This window comes from Aspergillus pseudonomiae, assembly GCF_009193645.1.
Source record: "Aspergillus pseudonomiae strain CBS 119388 unplaced genomic scaffold BDV37scaffold_47, whole genome shotgun sequence".
NCBI classification, from domain to species: domain Eukaryota; kingdom Fungi; phylum Ascomycota; class Eurotiomycetes; order Eurotiales; family Aspergillaceae; genus Aspergillus; species Aspergillus pseudonomiae.
In genome coordinates, this window is record NW_022476039.1 from 136,376 (window position 1) to 151,193 (window position 14,818).

General features: G+C 47.8%; 4 protein-coding genes across 4 annotated transcripts; 2 read left to right on the forward strand and 2 right to left on the reverse strand.

The window, feature by feature from the left end:
* Window positions 1–2,327: 2,327 nt before the first annotated feature.
* BDV37DRAFT_252007 (uncharacterized protein) lies at window positions 2,328–3,254 on the reverse strand. Its single transcript, XM_032082364.1, has one exon. It carries the CDS (start codon window positions 3,081–3,083, stop codon window positions 2,610–2,612), a length of 474 nt encoding a protein of 157 aa, XP_031940083.1. The 5' UTR covers window positions 3,084–3,254; the 3' UTR covers window positions 2,328–2,609.
* Window positions 3,255–4,649: 1,395 nt separating this feature from the next.
* On the reverse strand, window positions 4,650–5,382 carry BDV37DRAFT_284408 (proteasome assembly chaperone 4 family protein; the record flags this gene model as incomplete). Its single annotated transcript, XM_032087491.1, has 2 exons — window positions 4,650–4,877; window positions 5,155–5,382. The coding sequence occupies 2 exons, from the start codon at window positions 5,380–5,382 to the stop codon at window positions 4,650–4,652; spliced, it is 456 nt and encodes a 151-aa protein (XP_031940084.1).
* A 375-nt stretch (window positions 5,383–5,757) lies between these two features.
* BDV37DRAFT_272623 (N2227-like protein-domain-containing protein) lies at window positions 5,758–7,222 on the forward strand (the record flags this gene model as incomplete). The annotated part of the gene is made up of 2 exons (XM_032084903.1): window positions 5,758–5,876; window positions 6,097–7,222. The coding sequence occupies 2 exons, from the start codon at window positions 5,758–5,760 to the stop codon at window positions 7,220–7,222; spliced, it is 1,245 nt and encodes a 414-aa protein (XP_031940085.1).
* Window positions 7,223–8,075: 853 nt separating this feature from the next.
* Window positions 8,076–11,577, forward strand: BDV37DRAFT_252012 (Hsp70 family protein). Its single transcript, XM_032082365.1, has 4 exons — window positions 8,076–9,273; window positions 9,336–10,268; window positions 10,322–10,760; window positions 10,813–11,577. Exons 1-4 carry the CDS (start codon window positions 8,674–8,676, stop codon window positions 11,010–11,012), a joined length of 2,172 nt encoding a protein of 723 aa, XP_031940086.1. The 5' UTR covers window positions 8,076–8,673; the 3' UTR covers window positions 11,013–11,577.
* The last annotated feature ends 3,241 nt before the right edge of the window (window positions 11,578–14,818 follow it).

Here is a 14,818-nt window from a genome sequence, read left to right on the forward strand (position 1 = left end):
TACTTATTTCCTTGACATTAGGCAACAAATGAGAGATCAGACCTCTGGCTAACACTCAAGGTAACCCGAGATCGACAGTGGCAGTGTTAGTGTACTAGGAATTTGAAAGGTAACGTGTCTGTCGCCTTTTCCCACGGTTCATGGTCCCAATGGTCCCACTCTAGACTAAGATACTCTCGGTATAAGTATCATAATGAGATGAATTAATGTTGAGGGATAATCCTAGTCACCGTAATTGCTCATACTGAGCTTAAATGCGTTCTCGAACATACTCCGGAGTAGTCCGTATACCCTGAGAGCTATAAATAAACAGGATCTAGCAACGGGTTTGCTTGACCATGTACCTCGTTACAGGCAACCACCCTGCCATGAGATTAAAGAGCCGATGCTGCCTACTTTCTTCCCAGCACTGAGGGGGTACTGCCACCAAATGAAATCGAGAAGGAGAAAAGGGAAAAAGGGGAAAAAAGGAAGAAAAAAAAAAAAAAAAACGGCGGCATCTATGAGTGATTGGGTGGGAATAAGGAAAGTCAAAAGGCCTTTACCTCATTATTCCTGTGGGTTTCCAAGGTTGATGGCTTGATTGGACCATAATACGGTTTAAGGTTCTATTCTTATTCTCTTCACCGATGCCTCTCTGTGTCGTGCAGTCAGTGCACCCCTGAAGCTGCCTGTCAAAGCTAAAATTAATACTGCTGTAGTAATCCTAATATCCCTGCACACTCGATAAACAGCACAGAGTAGGCAGTGATTGAAATTGCATGGGAGCTCCATAAAGGATCCTAAGAATAATAATAAAGGACCTAAGACCTAATAGGGAAATTGTGTTCCGAGATCCGAACAGGTTCAGAAGGAGCTCTATTGTAGCATTCTCCCAAGGAATCTCATAGGTAGAGAACCTTTTCCCCCCCATTGTAGTCGTTGTGACGATCTCTCGGAATCCTTCCTCGGATGCAGCCATTGGACGGGCCACATGGAAGGCCAGCCCGGAAGCTCAACCGGGACGGCTGAGAGGAGTTTAGCGGGTGGACCGGCTGATGATAAACTTGCTCATAATCAATGAAATGAATATGTGGCGACCCAGCACAACCTACGACATTGGGATCTCCCGAAATTGCCTACTCTCCCAATGGAACAAAAAAAAAAAAAAAAAAAAAAAAAAAAAAAAAAAAAAAAAAAAAAAAAAAAAAATAGAAACAAATCCAGAATGGACTCCTGGCAAGAATTATTACTGGACAGGCGATGATTGTCACTTTTTGAACCCCGAAATATGATCCCCGCTTCCAATCACCGCGGTTCTTCGAAAATTACAAAAGACCCTTTCCCCATCGAACATCCCCCGGAGATTTTTCGCTACCACGTTTTCCGTGTTTCGTCCGAATAACGTCCTTGAACGAAATATGGTTTGTACTACGGGGTACGTAAGCTTTTGGGTAGGTTTGGGGACTTTCCTCGTCAGGTCGGCTTATAAATGTATGTGAATCTAGAATACTCGAGCAAAATAACGACCTGGTCGTCGAGGTTATTACAGTATGATTCTTAATCGTCGTAACACACGGGAACCTCCGTGGTGGGTAATGGTGCCTCCTGCTTGTGGCTGGTGTCGATCAGAGTGCTAAGGTTCTTCCCATAATGCATTTGCTTTCGGCCTGACCTAACCGGCATTAACTGCCTGGCAATGTGATAGCGGCTTGTTAGTGTCTTTCCACTGGTTTCTTATTGTTGACAACATCGAGCGATCAGTGATCAACCGTAGTATTTAGTTACTAATGATTAACTCATGCTACGACCCTTGGATAGTACTTCATTAACCTCTACATTGTCGGTGAATGATACTGCGCTTTGTAAGAGGGGCAACCTGAGTTCGAGCTCCCGTGCACGTCCAGTACCCTATCCAAAACCTCTCGGAGAATATATCCTAGATTTGTTGACGGTGCCTATTCGACAACTGTGGTCTTGTAGACCAACTGACCTTCAGGCGATTGGTTGGGCAGTCTGGGCGGGGTGTTATACCTCAAGGCCTATCACTTTACTAAAGCCTTTTCACACCCGCCTTTTGTCAACTAGATCCATCCATACTGCCCGCATAGGAGTGCCGCAAATTGACCGGGTTGGCTACTGCTACTCTGAACGGAAGGATTCCGTCGGTAGTTCTGACTGGATAGCAATGGCATGATTTAGGGCATCAGTTGACGACTACCGATCCCTGTGCTGCTAACCTCACTGGGACACATGGACTGCGAATGAACCCTGCCCAGGAGACGAGGGATGTAACTATCTATCTCCTGCAGCTGTGATTACAGTGATCAAAATGCATATTTTTTTTTATTGATCTGTTTGTGAATTTTACGACAACCAGCTCAACCTGACTCGGAGCACCAGCGCCCGCGCACCAAATGGAATCAATCTTAACCGAGATCCGCTCTGATAAAGATTGATCATGGGATGGACAATGAAAAGGGTAAATGGGCGCACCGGGATTTCTAGCCTGGCCTTAGCACATACAGCACAGAGGACTGCGCCGCACGCACCTCGGGATTCGGGTGTGTTTTTTACTTAGCGCGTGTATCGGACCTTGTTGAGTGTGGCGCCTCATTCGTTAGGCAAACTTAGCAGCCGTTTACCTCGTCTTTTGGGCTTGGAGGAAAAGGGCTGACCGCACGGGAAATGATCCTTTTAGAGGCTGGTCTCCCAGCTGTGATTGGATCGCCTAGATTCCGGTCCCCATGTGGTCCCTCCCGTGACAATCCGCTGCTGTACCCCATCCTGCTTGATTGATGAGGGGTTTTTTTTTCATTAAGTTTCTTTTTCTTTTTCGTTGTCATTTTTTTTCGGCTACAACGCTTGATATGGTCTTGTTGAGATCTAATCGGTGGATTCCGTGGTCTGGAATCCCACCATGCCTCTATGCAAAACAGGTTCCTGCAGCTATCGACCTCGTGTTGATAATGTTGGCTTATAGCCCAATGTGACTGGTCTAATATCCCGTGCCTTGCCCCCTCTTTATCAGCCTCGATCGAGACTTGTGAGGCTATACCGGTCTTCATTGGGTCTTGAAAATGGGGGACTGGCGACCGCGACATCGCTTGGCTGCAACAGCACACGTGAGGATGAATGGGGATTGTCGCTTCTTGATATAAATCGATTCAACCAATGCGATGGCGTCAGTAGTCCCAATCTATCTGGAGAGCGATGGGAGTAGCCAATCTATAACGCAATCCCGCCTTCACGATAAGAATTTCATTACCGAGTCCCCGCTTTCTACGTTGTCTCTTTCAATCAACCTATATATAGATTTGCAGGGCAATCAGGCGAAATGAGACGCCTGAATCAGCTCCTGTGGCCGCGATAATACTTCTGAATCAACATCGGAGGTTTCACTATGAACGCACTACGGTGAGTGGTGGAAACCCACTCTTGAGGCTCATTGACATTTCAGATACAAATGTTTGTCTCAAATCGGAAAATCCGAGCGAGCTGTTGCACCCAATTAATTTTCATTTATGTTATGGATTCACAATTATATCTAATCCAAAGGGGAAGTATAATAAAACGAAAACGCAACCAATTTTGGTATATTAGGCGCCGAAAAACACCCACACCTAAATAAAGGGGGAAAAAAAAGAGAGAGAGAGAGAGAACACATGGAACCTGGCGCTCCACTACTTTAGACGGATTCTAAATCCGCCGCCTCGGAAACGATTCCGAATATAACCGTTCTTTATTATTGTAGACTGGTTGAATGAGTGCTCAGTGTACCAACTGGAAGACAAAGCCGGTGAAACTCGCAGCATTTAGCTCGCATGATGTCCATACATCCAATACCACCTTCTACAAGGGGCCTCTGAAACCATGGTCAAACTCCACCCAGGAAGTGGACATGTTTCAACATTGCGCAATTGCATCGGAGTCGACCGATGTCCGACATCTGTCATTGAACTGCAAGCTTGGGGAATCGTCCAACCGGAGTTGGTGGCTTAGATGCACTAAGTTATTAGAGTAGTATCGGTAGCCCTAAGTAAATTAATTATGGATTCCTTTGGATGGAGATTACTTTTTGTTTGCTCCTCTCCGTTCTCCCTTTTTGTCCCTCTCGATTGTTTCTATTAGTTTATAATTTTACTGTTTCTTTTCTCGGCATCATGCTTGTTCGGATGCTCGGAGACTAGATACGCAAGTCCAGGTACTAGAGTCGTTATGGGGCACCTTTTGGTTCAATAAGATCCGATTAGGTGGATGTTAATTTGCTGTTCTAATTTTCTCGGTCGAGATGCGTATTCTCGGTTGCTGCAAATAGTAATACGCACCTTACGATCACTAGCCCAATCTTAGACTACCTATGAAAGATAGATGTTTATTGAGGGGGCTGTGCCTCCCTATAGCCGGAATCTCAACTTTGAGCGTCTTAGATAACGAGAATGATTAACACGAATTCTCATAAATTAATTCCATCCCAAATTGGACCCCATCCATCCACACCCAAAACACCACTTATGAAACCATTGAAATGAAAACGAGGGAAAAAGCCAGGGAGTTATTAAAAGAAGATATTATCAAGACTAAAAAGGGCAAATGGTGACTCCAGAGACCGATATCCTTACTCCATCAATACTACCAACCACCCACAACCATATGATCTATTCACTCTCTCATTTCCTGGATTCTTCCCACCGCTGCATAATTACCTCCACTATCTTCGTCAACCCTTCCATCTCTTCCTCAACCAATAGCCCGAGCGCTGTCGGATCAATGCTGCAGCCCACGTAGACTGGGATCCTCATACGACGAGCTAGGATCTTAGCGATCCGAGTCGTGTATTCCACACTTCCAGGGATGCTATATAGCGTTGTGGATATAGTGCTGCGAGGGTTCGAGCGCTGGTATGTGTGAGTATCTGAGTTTCAATTTGATTGGATGAGCAGGGTGTTTCAAGATCGATGGTTGCTTTTGTAGTGGCGCAAGATGCGAGTGGTGAAAAGTGTAAAGATGGTATACATGGAAGAAAGAGTCCCGTATTTTGGATAAACATTCGAGGACACATGGTATTCCAATGTTCCGTATAGTCTTCTGTCTATATGGATATACTCTCACACCGCCAACCCAACTATGTAAAAGTCCGACACAAAATTAATGCAAGAAGAAAAAAGCACTCACATCCGGCATAGCGTAAACGAAGCTCCCCATCGATTTCACGGAGCCCGCCGAGTCACCCGGTGTCGATGTCGCCAGGAATACCGTTGCGCATGTGTCCAAGAATGTGAGATGGACGTGTGCGGTCGTATGCAATGCCTTTGGAAGGGGAAATGATAACTCTTGAGGTTTGGCATGTGGCGTCACGTTTTCGACTTGAGGCGGTATGGGTGCTTCCGCTGCTGTCGCCATGTTTGGAGGATGGATTATTTTGCGAGATATCTATTTTCGATTTGCTGAGTGCAATATACTAAGTCTTTTCCTTCCGAGATGTTCTGTTTCGATGTGGTTGTTAATGTTGATATTGATTGATGAGTGAGACGTTTGAGGTACCGCTCTTGGTTCCCCGCCAAACAGAGCGGGTCCACTATTCACTCTTTTGAGCTTTGGCTACCATCTCAGATCCTCACATTCTTTGTTCCTCCATAATATTAAAATCAACGCTGAGTTATACTTCTTTTCTCTGCCTCCCATATCCATTGGAGGTGACTGTTTCTTTTGGTGTTGGACATATCACAGCTGTATAGAGTACTTCTTGGTTATCACGACGGTTCCAGTTAAAGCAGCATGCCTTCTGATTCGCAGCACCAGGATGATGAAGAGGTTCGCAGTTGGGCAGGGGATTTCGACCCGTTGGCTGACCCCGACGAACGACGAGTTCTCTTTGCTGCGTTGGACTCTTTTAGGTATGGACTTGTGCTTGTTGGTAGTTCGATTGTATTGCTGTCCATATGTGGAAATGTAACAGAGAGGAGATGAGGCGTGAGACAAAAGATGAAGGATATTTCGTTGCTTTGGAGCTCCAATATATTCTCTTTTGGTCTATTTTCTCTCAGTGCCAGTTTTGGCGTCTCGAGACTACATCGGATTGACTGTTCTTAAATTATGTGACTGAACTTCTGCTAGGCAATATCGAAGAACTGCTCACATGAACACTACGCATCGCCGGCGCCAGGCGTTCTATGCTTTGCCATCTGCTCACTGGCAAATGCTTGCGGAGCCACCATTCTCGATTTTGGATAATTTCAACCGGGTAGATGATGCCATTGATGTGAATGCCGATATCGCAGACGCCATCCTCTCCACGGGGCTTTCCTCGTTTGGGCTACCGGCGAACCCCGATCCAGAGGACCCGCGCCAGAATTGGCATAACACGGCGACTTCTTCAGACGTTAACAAAGCCCACTCAACTATCAGGCAATTCTATCGCGACTGGAGCTCCGAGGGCAAAGCGGAGAGAGAAGTCTGCGTGGAACCAGCTGTGCGCGAACTGCGAGATGAGTTCGGCGAGAGACTTGCCTCCGGGGAGGAAATCAAGGTGCTAGTCCCTGGAGCTGGCTTGGGGAGATTGGTCTTTGAAGTCTGCCAGGCTGGGTTTGCTGCCGAGGGCAACGAAATTTCATACCACCAGTTGCTTGCCAGCAGCTGGGTCTTGAACCATACGTCTGGGCCCCAGCACCATGCGCTGCATCCGTTTGCACTACACTTCTCAAATCTCCTATCCAGAGAGCAACAGCTGCAGAAGGTGATGATCCCAGATACGCACCCTGGAGTAGCCATGGTTGAGGCGCAGGCGAACCAGACACCCTTTGGATCGATGGGGATGTCCGCAGCCGACTTCGTGGTGCTCTACAGCAACCCGTCCAATAAAGAAGCATACGATGCGGTGGCCACGGTCTTCTTCATCGACACAGCCCCCAATCTCATTCGGTACATCGAGACGATCGGACACTGCCTGAAACCCAATGGGGTGTGGGTCAATATCGGCCCATTGTTATGGCATTTCGAGGACGGCAGCAACCGTAGCCAGCGGGAAGGAGACCACAATGAGCACCAGGGGATTGGGGAACCTGGTAATGTGGAGCTGACAGAGGAAGAAGTCTTTTGCCTTGTGGAGCGCATGGGCTTTACCATTGAGAAGCGGCAGGAAGTGGAAGATCGGCCGATGTGTGGCTATATTCAGGATCCTCAGAGTATGCTCCAGCCACTCTACAAGCCATCCAAGTGGGTGGCACGGAAGAAGAATCCATAATGGAACTTAGAATAGTACAGGCAGAGAAACTTATCCATATTTAGATCCATGAACAGTCCGCCTCGTTGCCTGAATGTCAAGGCTGCTGATTATTGGTCGGTGCGTAAAGCTTTAGAGTTTGTATGAAACGGTACGGTACATGGCGAGGGATCGACGATACAACATTCAGCCGCAGCCAGACAAAGAAAACGTGGGACCAACAGCAGGCTGAGCAGCGTGGCTGTAATCATAAGGCTGTCCCTGCTTGGGCGTCAATCCTTCCGTACCATGGCTCGCCTCAGGCACATCGCCGGTTTTCCTTTTTTTAGCATCATTCTGATTTTTCAAGGTTACTGTAGACTGAGGGTTCATTCAAGAGGGAGATAATATAAGGAGAAAATTGAAAATGAATTAGTTAGAGCATGAGGGATTGGGGAAATTTGGAGGATAACCTCCTTTCCTAGGGGTATTATGGTTTGGAGAAGCTTCTGTAGATATATATATAGTATTGTCAAATGAGCGACAGATATGTCAACAGCGGAACGGACAACTTGGCGGAATCCGCTAATCTTGAATCGGACATGGCAGAAAGATAACTTGGAACTTGATGCTTGGGGACTTGTCATACCCCTATTAAATACTGTTCGTTTGCCTGACATACACAAGAGAAAGTATAGTGGTATGTACCTGTATGGTACCGTACCACAGCGGTTGTCTCCGCAATGTGTAAATTAGGAAGTTGGGGGCGGAAGGAATGACTTGATGATGTGCCATCATCCATGGTAAGCATCATCAATCAACAAACGGTATCGCCACGTTTGTTTTCGGAAAAAAAAAAAAAAAGGAAAAGAAAAGAAAGACATACAGCCATTCGAAACAAATAAGGCTGAATGAACAAGATCAGTCTACTCTTCCAGGTCGGAGAAATACTGAATTGATATCCCACCGAGGGGTGCGCATTCCAGGGAGATTGATCTTGACGGATGATCATTCTAAACCAGTGACTTTGGGGTCCGTGACTTGCACCTTTCTAGCCTTTCGCTGCCCTTCGTCTCTTTGTTACTTCTTCAACCACCATTGTTTTCCTACGTTACTACGGACTTCACATCGAAACGCCCATGCGTCCCTCCGGGAACCAATTAATTGCCTTATCCTGTGATTTTTCTCTGTCCGGACGATCTCTTTTGCTCGTGTTCCTCCCGTGTTTCCCCCCATCCCCACTCCCAAACTAACAGTAAACTCGGGAGAGGCTTTTCTGACTGCCTAAGCAAAGAGTTGGCACAGCCTCTCTGTCCAAATACACCCACTCGTTTCTTACGCTCTCGCTTTTGACTTTTGTGCCTTTTCTTCCACTCGTTCTCCTCTTCTTCCTTTTTTGTCTTATATCTGCTCTGCATCACCCTCCCCCTCTCCCCCCTCCCTTGTCTCTTTAATACTCCGTTGACCCCATCGTGGTCACTTATTTGGACCTGATGAGCTCACGGTTTAAATCGTTCACTTTTGGAACGAAGCGGAACAAGCATAGTGCCCAGCCTGCGCCAGTTCAACAACAACAACAACCACCACCACCCAACGCATCAAGCAATACACTCGTCGCCCCGCCCTCGAGCGCCACCTCTCCTAGTTCCCCACCTTCTCACCATAGTTCGTCCACGACGAGTCTCCCGATGAACAATCAAAACCCTCTGGGGCGACCCCCCAGCTATACATACCAGCGGCCGACCAGCCCGATGCCCCCAGGCCAGCAGTTGAGTCATCACCCCGCACCGTTGAACACCAATTTGCACTATACGCAACAGCCGGTCCAGCCTTTGGGTGCTCCTCCCGGGTATGGTTTGCAACAGCCAGTCGCCGCCCATGGAATGGGCCAGGGAATGCCCCAGCCCCAATATGGGGTACGGAATCCCGCGGTTGAGGTTGAAGGTGCCGGTCGGAGTAAGGCTCAGCTGATTGTCGGCATTGACTTTGGCACCACATTCTCCGGTGTCGCGTTTGCCTTTGCGACCAACAATGAAGCAAGAGAGGACATCATCACGGAATGGCCCGGAGCAGGAACCCATACTAAACAGAAGGTGATTAATCCAAACCGCACTTGAGGGAGAATACTTCTGTCTGACCAAGCTATTTCACACAGATCCCCACTGTCCTATACTACGATCAGTACCAGAAAGTGGTGGGTTGGGGCCCTGATATTGCAGATGCGCTGGCCCCCACGGGCTATCCGAAGCAGGGAGTGCAGAAGGTCGAATGGTTTAAGCTCCAGCTTATGCTGTCCGGGAACACCTACATCGATCCGATTAATCTGCCGCCCCTCCCGCCCGGTAAGTCGGAAATCGACGTGGCCGCCGACTACCTCTTCAAGCTACGACAGGCGATGCGCGCTCAGCTACAGAAGACCCTCGGTGAGGTGTTTACTCGGGAAGAGCGCAACATCCGGTATTACCTCACCGTACCAGCTATCTGGAATGATGCGGGCAAGGCAGCGACACGAGCGGCGGCTTTACAAGCTGGGTTCTTGCGGGACGAGAACGATAATCGCCTAACGCTGATATCCGAGCCGGAGGCTGCCGCTCTGTTCTGTGCAAAGACCGGGTTGCTCAATTTGAAGGTTGGTGATGCGATCTTGATCGTGGATTGTGGTGGTGGAACTGTGGATTTGATCGCCTACGAGGTTGAGGAGGAACAACCGTTCAGTGTTGCCGAATGCACAGCTGGATCGGGTGACTCGTGCGGCTCAACGGCTCTCAATCGGAACTTCAGCAACATCCTTCGTGCGAAAATACGTAAGATGAAGCTCCCTGACGGTTCCCGCACGGCAGGTAAGGTGTATGCAAAGTGTATTATGGACTTCGAGAATCGAATCAAGGCCGATTTCCGAAACAACGGACAGAAGTGGGCCGTAGATGTCGGCATTGAGGCCGACTTCCCAGATGCCGGCATCGAGGAGGGCTACATGACGTTTACCAACGAAGAGATCCTTCAATGTTTTGAGCCCGTCGTCAACCGTATTCTCGAATTGGTCAGGAATCAGATTATCGCCATCCAAGCGCAGAACCGGTCTCTACAGGTATGCTTTAGTGTTACTCGTCTAGCTTTTCCTTTGACTAATCAGCATTGTAGAACGTTCTTGTGGTGGGTGGATTCGGCGCATCGGAGTATCTCTTCCAACAGATCAAACTCCATGTACCGCCTCAATATCAATCAAAGGTGGTCCGTCCAATGGATTCGGTCGCTGCGATCGTTAAGGGCGCTGTCACTGCTGGGATCACGGAACGTGTGATTACACACCGTGTGGCCCGTCGACACTACCTCATGGCCACATTGCAGCCGTTCAAAGAAGGATATCACCCGGAACAATATCGTGTCCCCAGCCTTGACGGCAGAGATCGCTGCAAGTACACGCGACAGATCTTTGTGCAGAAGGGTGAGAGAGTGAAGATCGGGGAGCCGGTCAAGGTTAGCTTTTTCCGACAGGTTGCGCCGGGAGCAACCCTGATGTATGAGGATATTCTGTACGCCTGTGACGAGGATGTCTGCCCTGAATACACGAAAGACCCCCGTAAGTTACACATCCTGCCGTTCCTTACGACGCTCTACTAACTGTGTACCAGGGATCAAGGAGGTCGTAACACTTACATCGGATCTATCGCGCAAGAACCTGGAAACCGATTTTGAGCGCATGGATACCCCTCAGGGAGTCTTCTACCGTGTATACTTTGACATCTACCTCACGCTGGACGGCAGTGAATTCAGCGCCGAGCTCGTCTGCCAAGGCGAGGTTATGGGCCGATGCCGAGCCAAATTCCGGTAAATCGGGCACATTCACTCTGTTATCGGTATTATAAAAAAAAACTCAAGGCCAACCGACGGACTCGGTTGACCGGCAACTGCACAGGGCGGGCGTTTATACCATCTTTCTCATCTATTCCCCTTCGAAGCCACTGGGCAATGTTGCCCAGAGGTCCATCATGGAGTTTACCTCTTATCCTTACCTTATGTTCCTTCATGTTTGATGTTTCCTGGATACCTTTATATGAGCCCACCTTGATGATTGGTTGATTTATTAATTCAGTTAATGAGAAAAGAAAAATACTCACGACGAATGCCCGTCCTTTACCATACACCTTACCTCATCATCTCATCACCCATCCGGGAGCATAGCACTAGTCAATCAGTACAATCTAATCAATACATAGCAAAGCACACCTTCCCTCGCCACCCATCAAGTCAAAGACAAGCGATACGTAACCAAGAGAATCACAACCCATCACCTGGACATACCTTTCAAGCAAACATAAAGAACAAAATCATCAGCCAGCCCAATAACTAACCCCACGTTTCCCTTCTGGATGTTTCCCCTGTAAGAACGTGGCAAAAGGAGGGTAAATAAGAATCAATATACATCTCCAATCCAACGTCAACTCAGGGAAGTAGAAAAAAAATATAACTCAAATCCGTAAGACAAGGATAGAGCAAACATAAGCTTAAACCCTACTTGATGCTATAAAGAAGACGGAATAACTACCCTTCAGGTGATCAACGGAAGGAAATGGAATATAGGTGAGCGGGTGGGTTCTGTTCCAGTCTCTCCTATAGGTAAACTTCCATCGAAGAGGAGATTGTCTCGCACACTTAGGTAATAGAGTGTGTCTTGAGGAACTGATACGCTATTTGTTTAGTATTCGGCGGGAATCTGCAATGGTTTCACTTATTAGGATCTACCTTTAGAGGGTAACTTAGTTGACTTGGCTACTTGGGGTGGAGGTAGTGGAGAGAAGGATTCGTTACTAGATTGCATGATTCATGTATGTACTTGTGTTTTGGTTCGATTCATGTTATCCTGCTCTAGTGGTGTGGGATTCTGGTTTACGACGGGGATAGATATATCAGGCAGCTAGGTAAAATCTCTATATGGGTGGTAGATCTCGAGATGTTTCTCCTGTGGCTTTCCAGAATAGGTAGGTGTGTGGTTGAATACGGAGTACTTTGTTGTCAGTACAGAGGACATAATGCATCGATTCATGGCTTTAGATGGTGTGCACTTCATTTAGCGGTAATAGCGAAATGTTGAATTCTACTTTCACTGTGTGAGATGCTCGATTGAGTGGACAATTCTTCCGAAAATCATAGTTACGTTAATGGGCCCAGTTCTGAAGCCAAATGGAGGATATCCGCCGAGAGGCCCCATTCTAGGGAGAATTTGGGAGCCACAGGAGGCCTTGACAATGGCCTTGAAGCGAAGTCCGTGCCCACAGCCCCAGTCCCTTGATACTGGAGAAGGTTAGCACGAGTAGGTGTCCCACTATCGGCCCCAGTAGATTCCTCCTATTAGACAGGATATCGCCGAGGAGACTCGAGGAGAAGGGTCTCGACTGAGTTTACCAGGCCTGTCTAGACAAGTCCATCATTTATAATGGAGGAAAGCCGTTTGGTCAGTGGGTTGCGAATGCCCCATTGACGAGTGGATCATTGCTAGTTAAGAGTGATGCTTTCGTGCACGGTGGGTAAGACCACTATTTAGCCTTGGTATCTCTGCTTTTATGGGCTCAGTACAGTCAGACTAGGTAAGAGGGGCTCATAAGTAAGTCTTAGGTCGTGTCGTAGCTGCTCTGGTCATTGATTGCAGGTTGGGAGCCCGAGAAAAGCAATTATATCGACGTCATTAGTCAGACGTAGTTCAATCGGAGGGTTTGGATACTAGTCTGTGTGAATACGTTGTGAGCGAGGGTGTGAAAGGTTAAAAAAAAAAGGATAAAATATAGGGAAAGAGGAAAAAAAAGAAAAAAGGTAGAAAAAGTAGGGAAGAAAGGGACAGCAAATGAGGCGTAAAATCTCGTCCGATCATGCCAGAAAAAGGAAAGATGCAGGAAAAAGCAAAAATCAAAGTAAAATGCGAGGGGAGAAAAGGCCACCTACATTGTCAAAATGGGAAGTGGGCAGCAGGAAAAAAAAGCGCATTCTTGGATGAGACACCGCTATACTAGGGGGCTGGCTAGTACACCATTGATTGTTGATTCTTACTAAAAACCAAGCAGGATTGCGGCAAGCGCGCTTTGCGCGAGATAAGGCGGTTGCAGCGCAAAACCCCAGATATCTTCAGTTTCGGGGAGGGTGGAGTCGCCCAACCAAACCGACTGTCTTAGAAACCCGAATTCTGGGCCCTTGGTGGTGGATCGTCAAGTGAGTAAGTGCGCACTTCCATAGTATGGATGTGCATACATTCGTACCGAAGTAGATAAGTAGTTAGTTGAGGTTCCCCACTGGCTGGGGCGTACCTACAGTGCACCACCCTAGCATGTTTAGTCTTCCTATAGCTTCGCGGGGACCGAAAGACTGTAAGGACTTGTCCCTCATGGTACGTCAGTGTCGGCCCCGTACCTTCTCTTCTGATCCTAGTCTCGAGGGTAGTGCCACGGTCGCCCAGAGAAGATGGACCAGTCGTAGTACTCCGAATGACTAGCATGCCAGCACGTCAGTGAACATGATGTACAGTGGTACCTGGACTGGATTCCATCCACAGCCCGGTGACCTATGACAACAGGCGCTCTAGAACTGTGTGACCATCAACCACCAAATTGGGACTCGGCCCACGCATCGACGCATGCGCTGTGCCCCAGAAGCTCCCAGGCAATATTCATTCTGTCGTACAAGTGCGCTTGGTTAGCACGATGTATGGGTTTCTGCAATACCAGGCCAGTCACCACGCAAACGTGCCACCCTGCGCTATTTCTAATTACTTTTTGTAATCCCAGGTTGATGTCATGATGCCATTATTGGCATTCTGCATCTGCCTTTCGGAAATCAAGTCGAGTGTTGCTGGAGCGGAACTGCAGGAACTGTTAGGCAGTAGAGACAGTCCCTAAGTCAGGCTCTTGGTTTAGCTCACGAGGCCTTTCATTCTTATGCGCACGGACGGTAGACGCGTGAACTCCGGCTGACGAAGAGCAGAGATACCCTCAGCCCTTTCGATCGGACGGGCCATGAAGCTAGTCAGTTCGTACTTAGTTCAAGGAGGGGAGCATCCTGGTAATGCAATTGTACGGCCGATTCAAGGACTCCGAGTAGTGCCCCAGCTGCGGATCTTGAGGCGCTGTACTCCGTACATTGAGTCCATTTGCCTGGCCCTTCCCTGATCCACTTAGAGTTCACTTACCCTGACTTTCTCATCCACCCCCGTCCCAGGACCCACTGAAGCTCAATTGCTATGATAGCTGAGAAAGTCTACTAGATCATGTGGATGCTGTCAGTTCTTTTTTCTCTTTTCTTTTTTTTTTTTTTTTTTTTTGGAGCGGCGAATTGCGGCTTTTTGCGGGGAAGTCCAGGACGTATCAGAGTTCGACCCAGCTGCCTGAATCAGGAATGTAGAAGCCATTGTAGCCTTTGTAGGTAATCGTCTGACCCAGACGATCATCGTTTCTTAGGGTCCATGGACGAGATAAATTTCCAGCCATTGCCCTCTTCCGAAGAAGGTTTTGCCATGTTGACGTTAACAGTGATTCCTGGTCGTGGCGTTCGATGAGTGAGAGACAACCAAAAGTTCCTTAACATCATCCTTTCTTTCTTTTTTCCTTTTTCTTTCCTTTTCTTATATTGATTGGATTCCGGGTAAAAAAGGCG

Excerpts from the sequence above, each read along its gene's own strand:
- BDV37DRAFT_252007 (XM_032082364.1), bottom strand. The coding sequence starts at position 3,083 with ATGTCGCGGTCGCCAGTCCCCCATTTTCAAGACCCAATGAAGACCGGT.
- BDV37DRAFT_252012 (XM_032082365.1), top strand. The coding sequence starts at position 8,674 with ATGAGCTCACGGTTTAAATCGTTCACTTTTGGAACGAAGCGGAACAAG. Across the intron at positions 10,269-10,321 it reads CGCAGAACCGGTCTCTACAG|AACGTTCTTGTGGTGGGTGG; the intron begins GTATGCTTTAGT and ends TCAGCATTGTAG. Across the intron at positions 10,761-10,812 it reads TGAATACACGAAAGACCCCC|GGATCAAGGAGGTCGTAACA; the intron begins GTAAGTTACACA and ends ACTGTGTACCAG.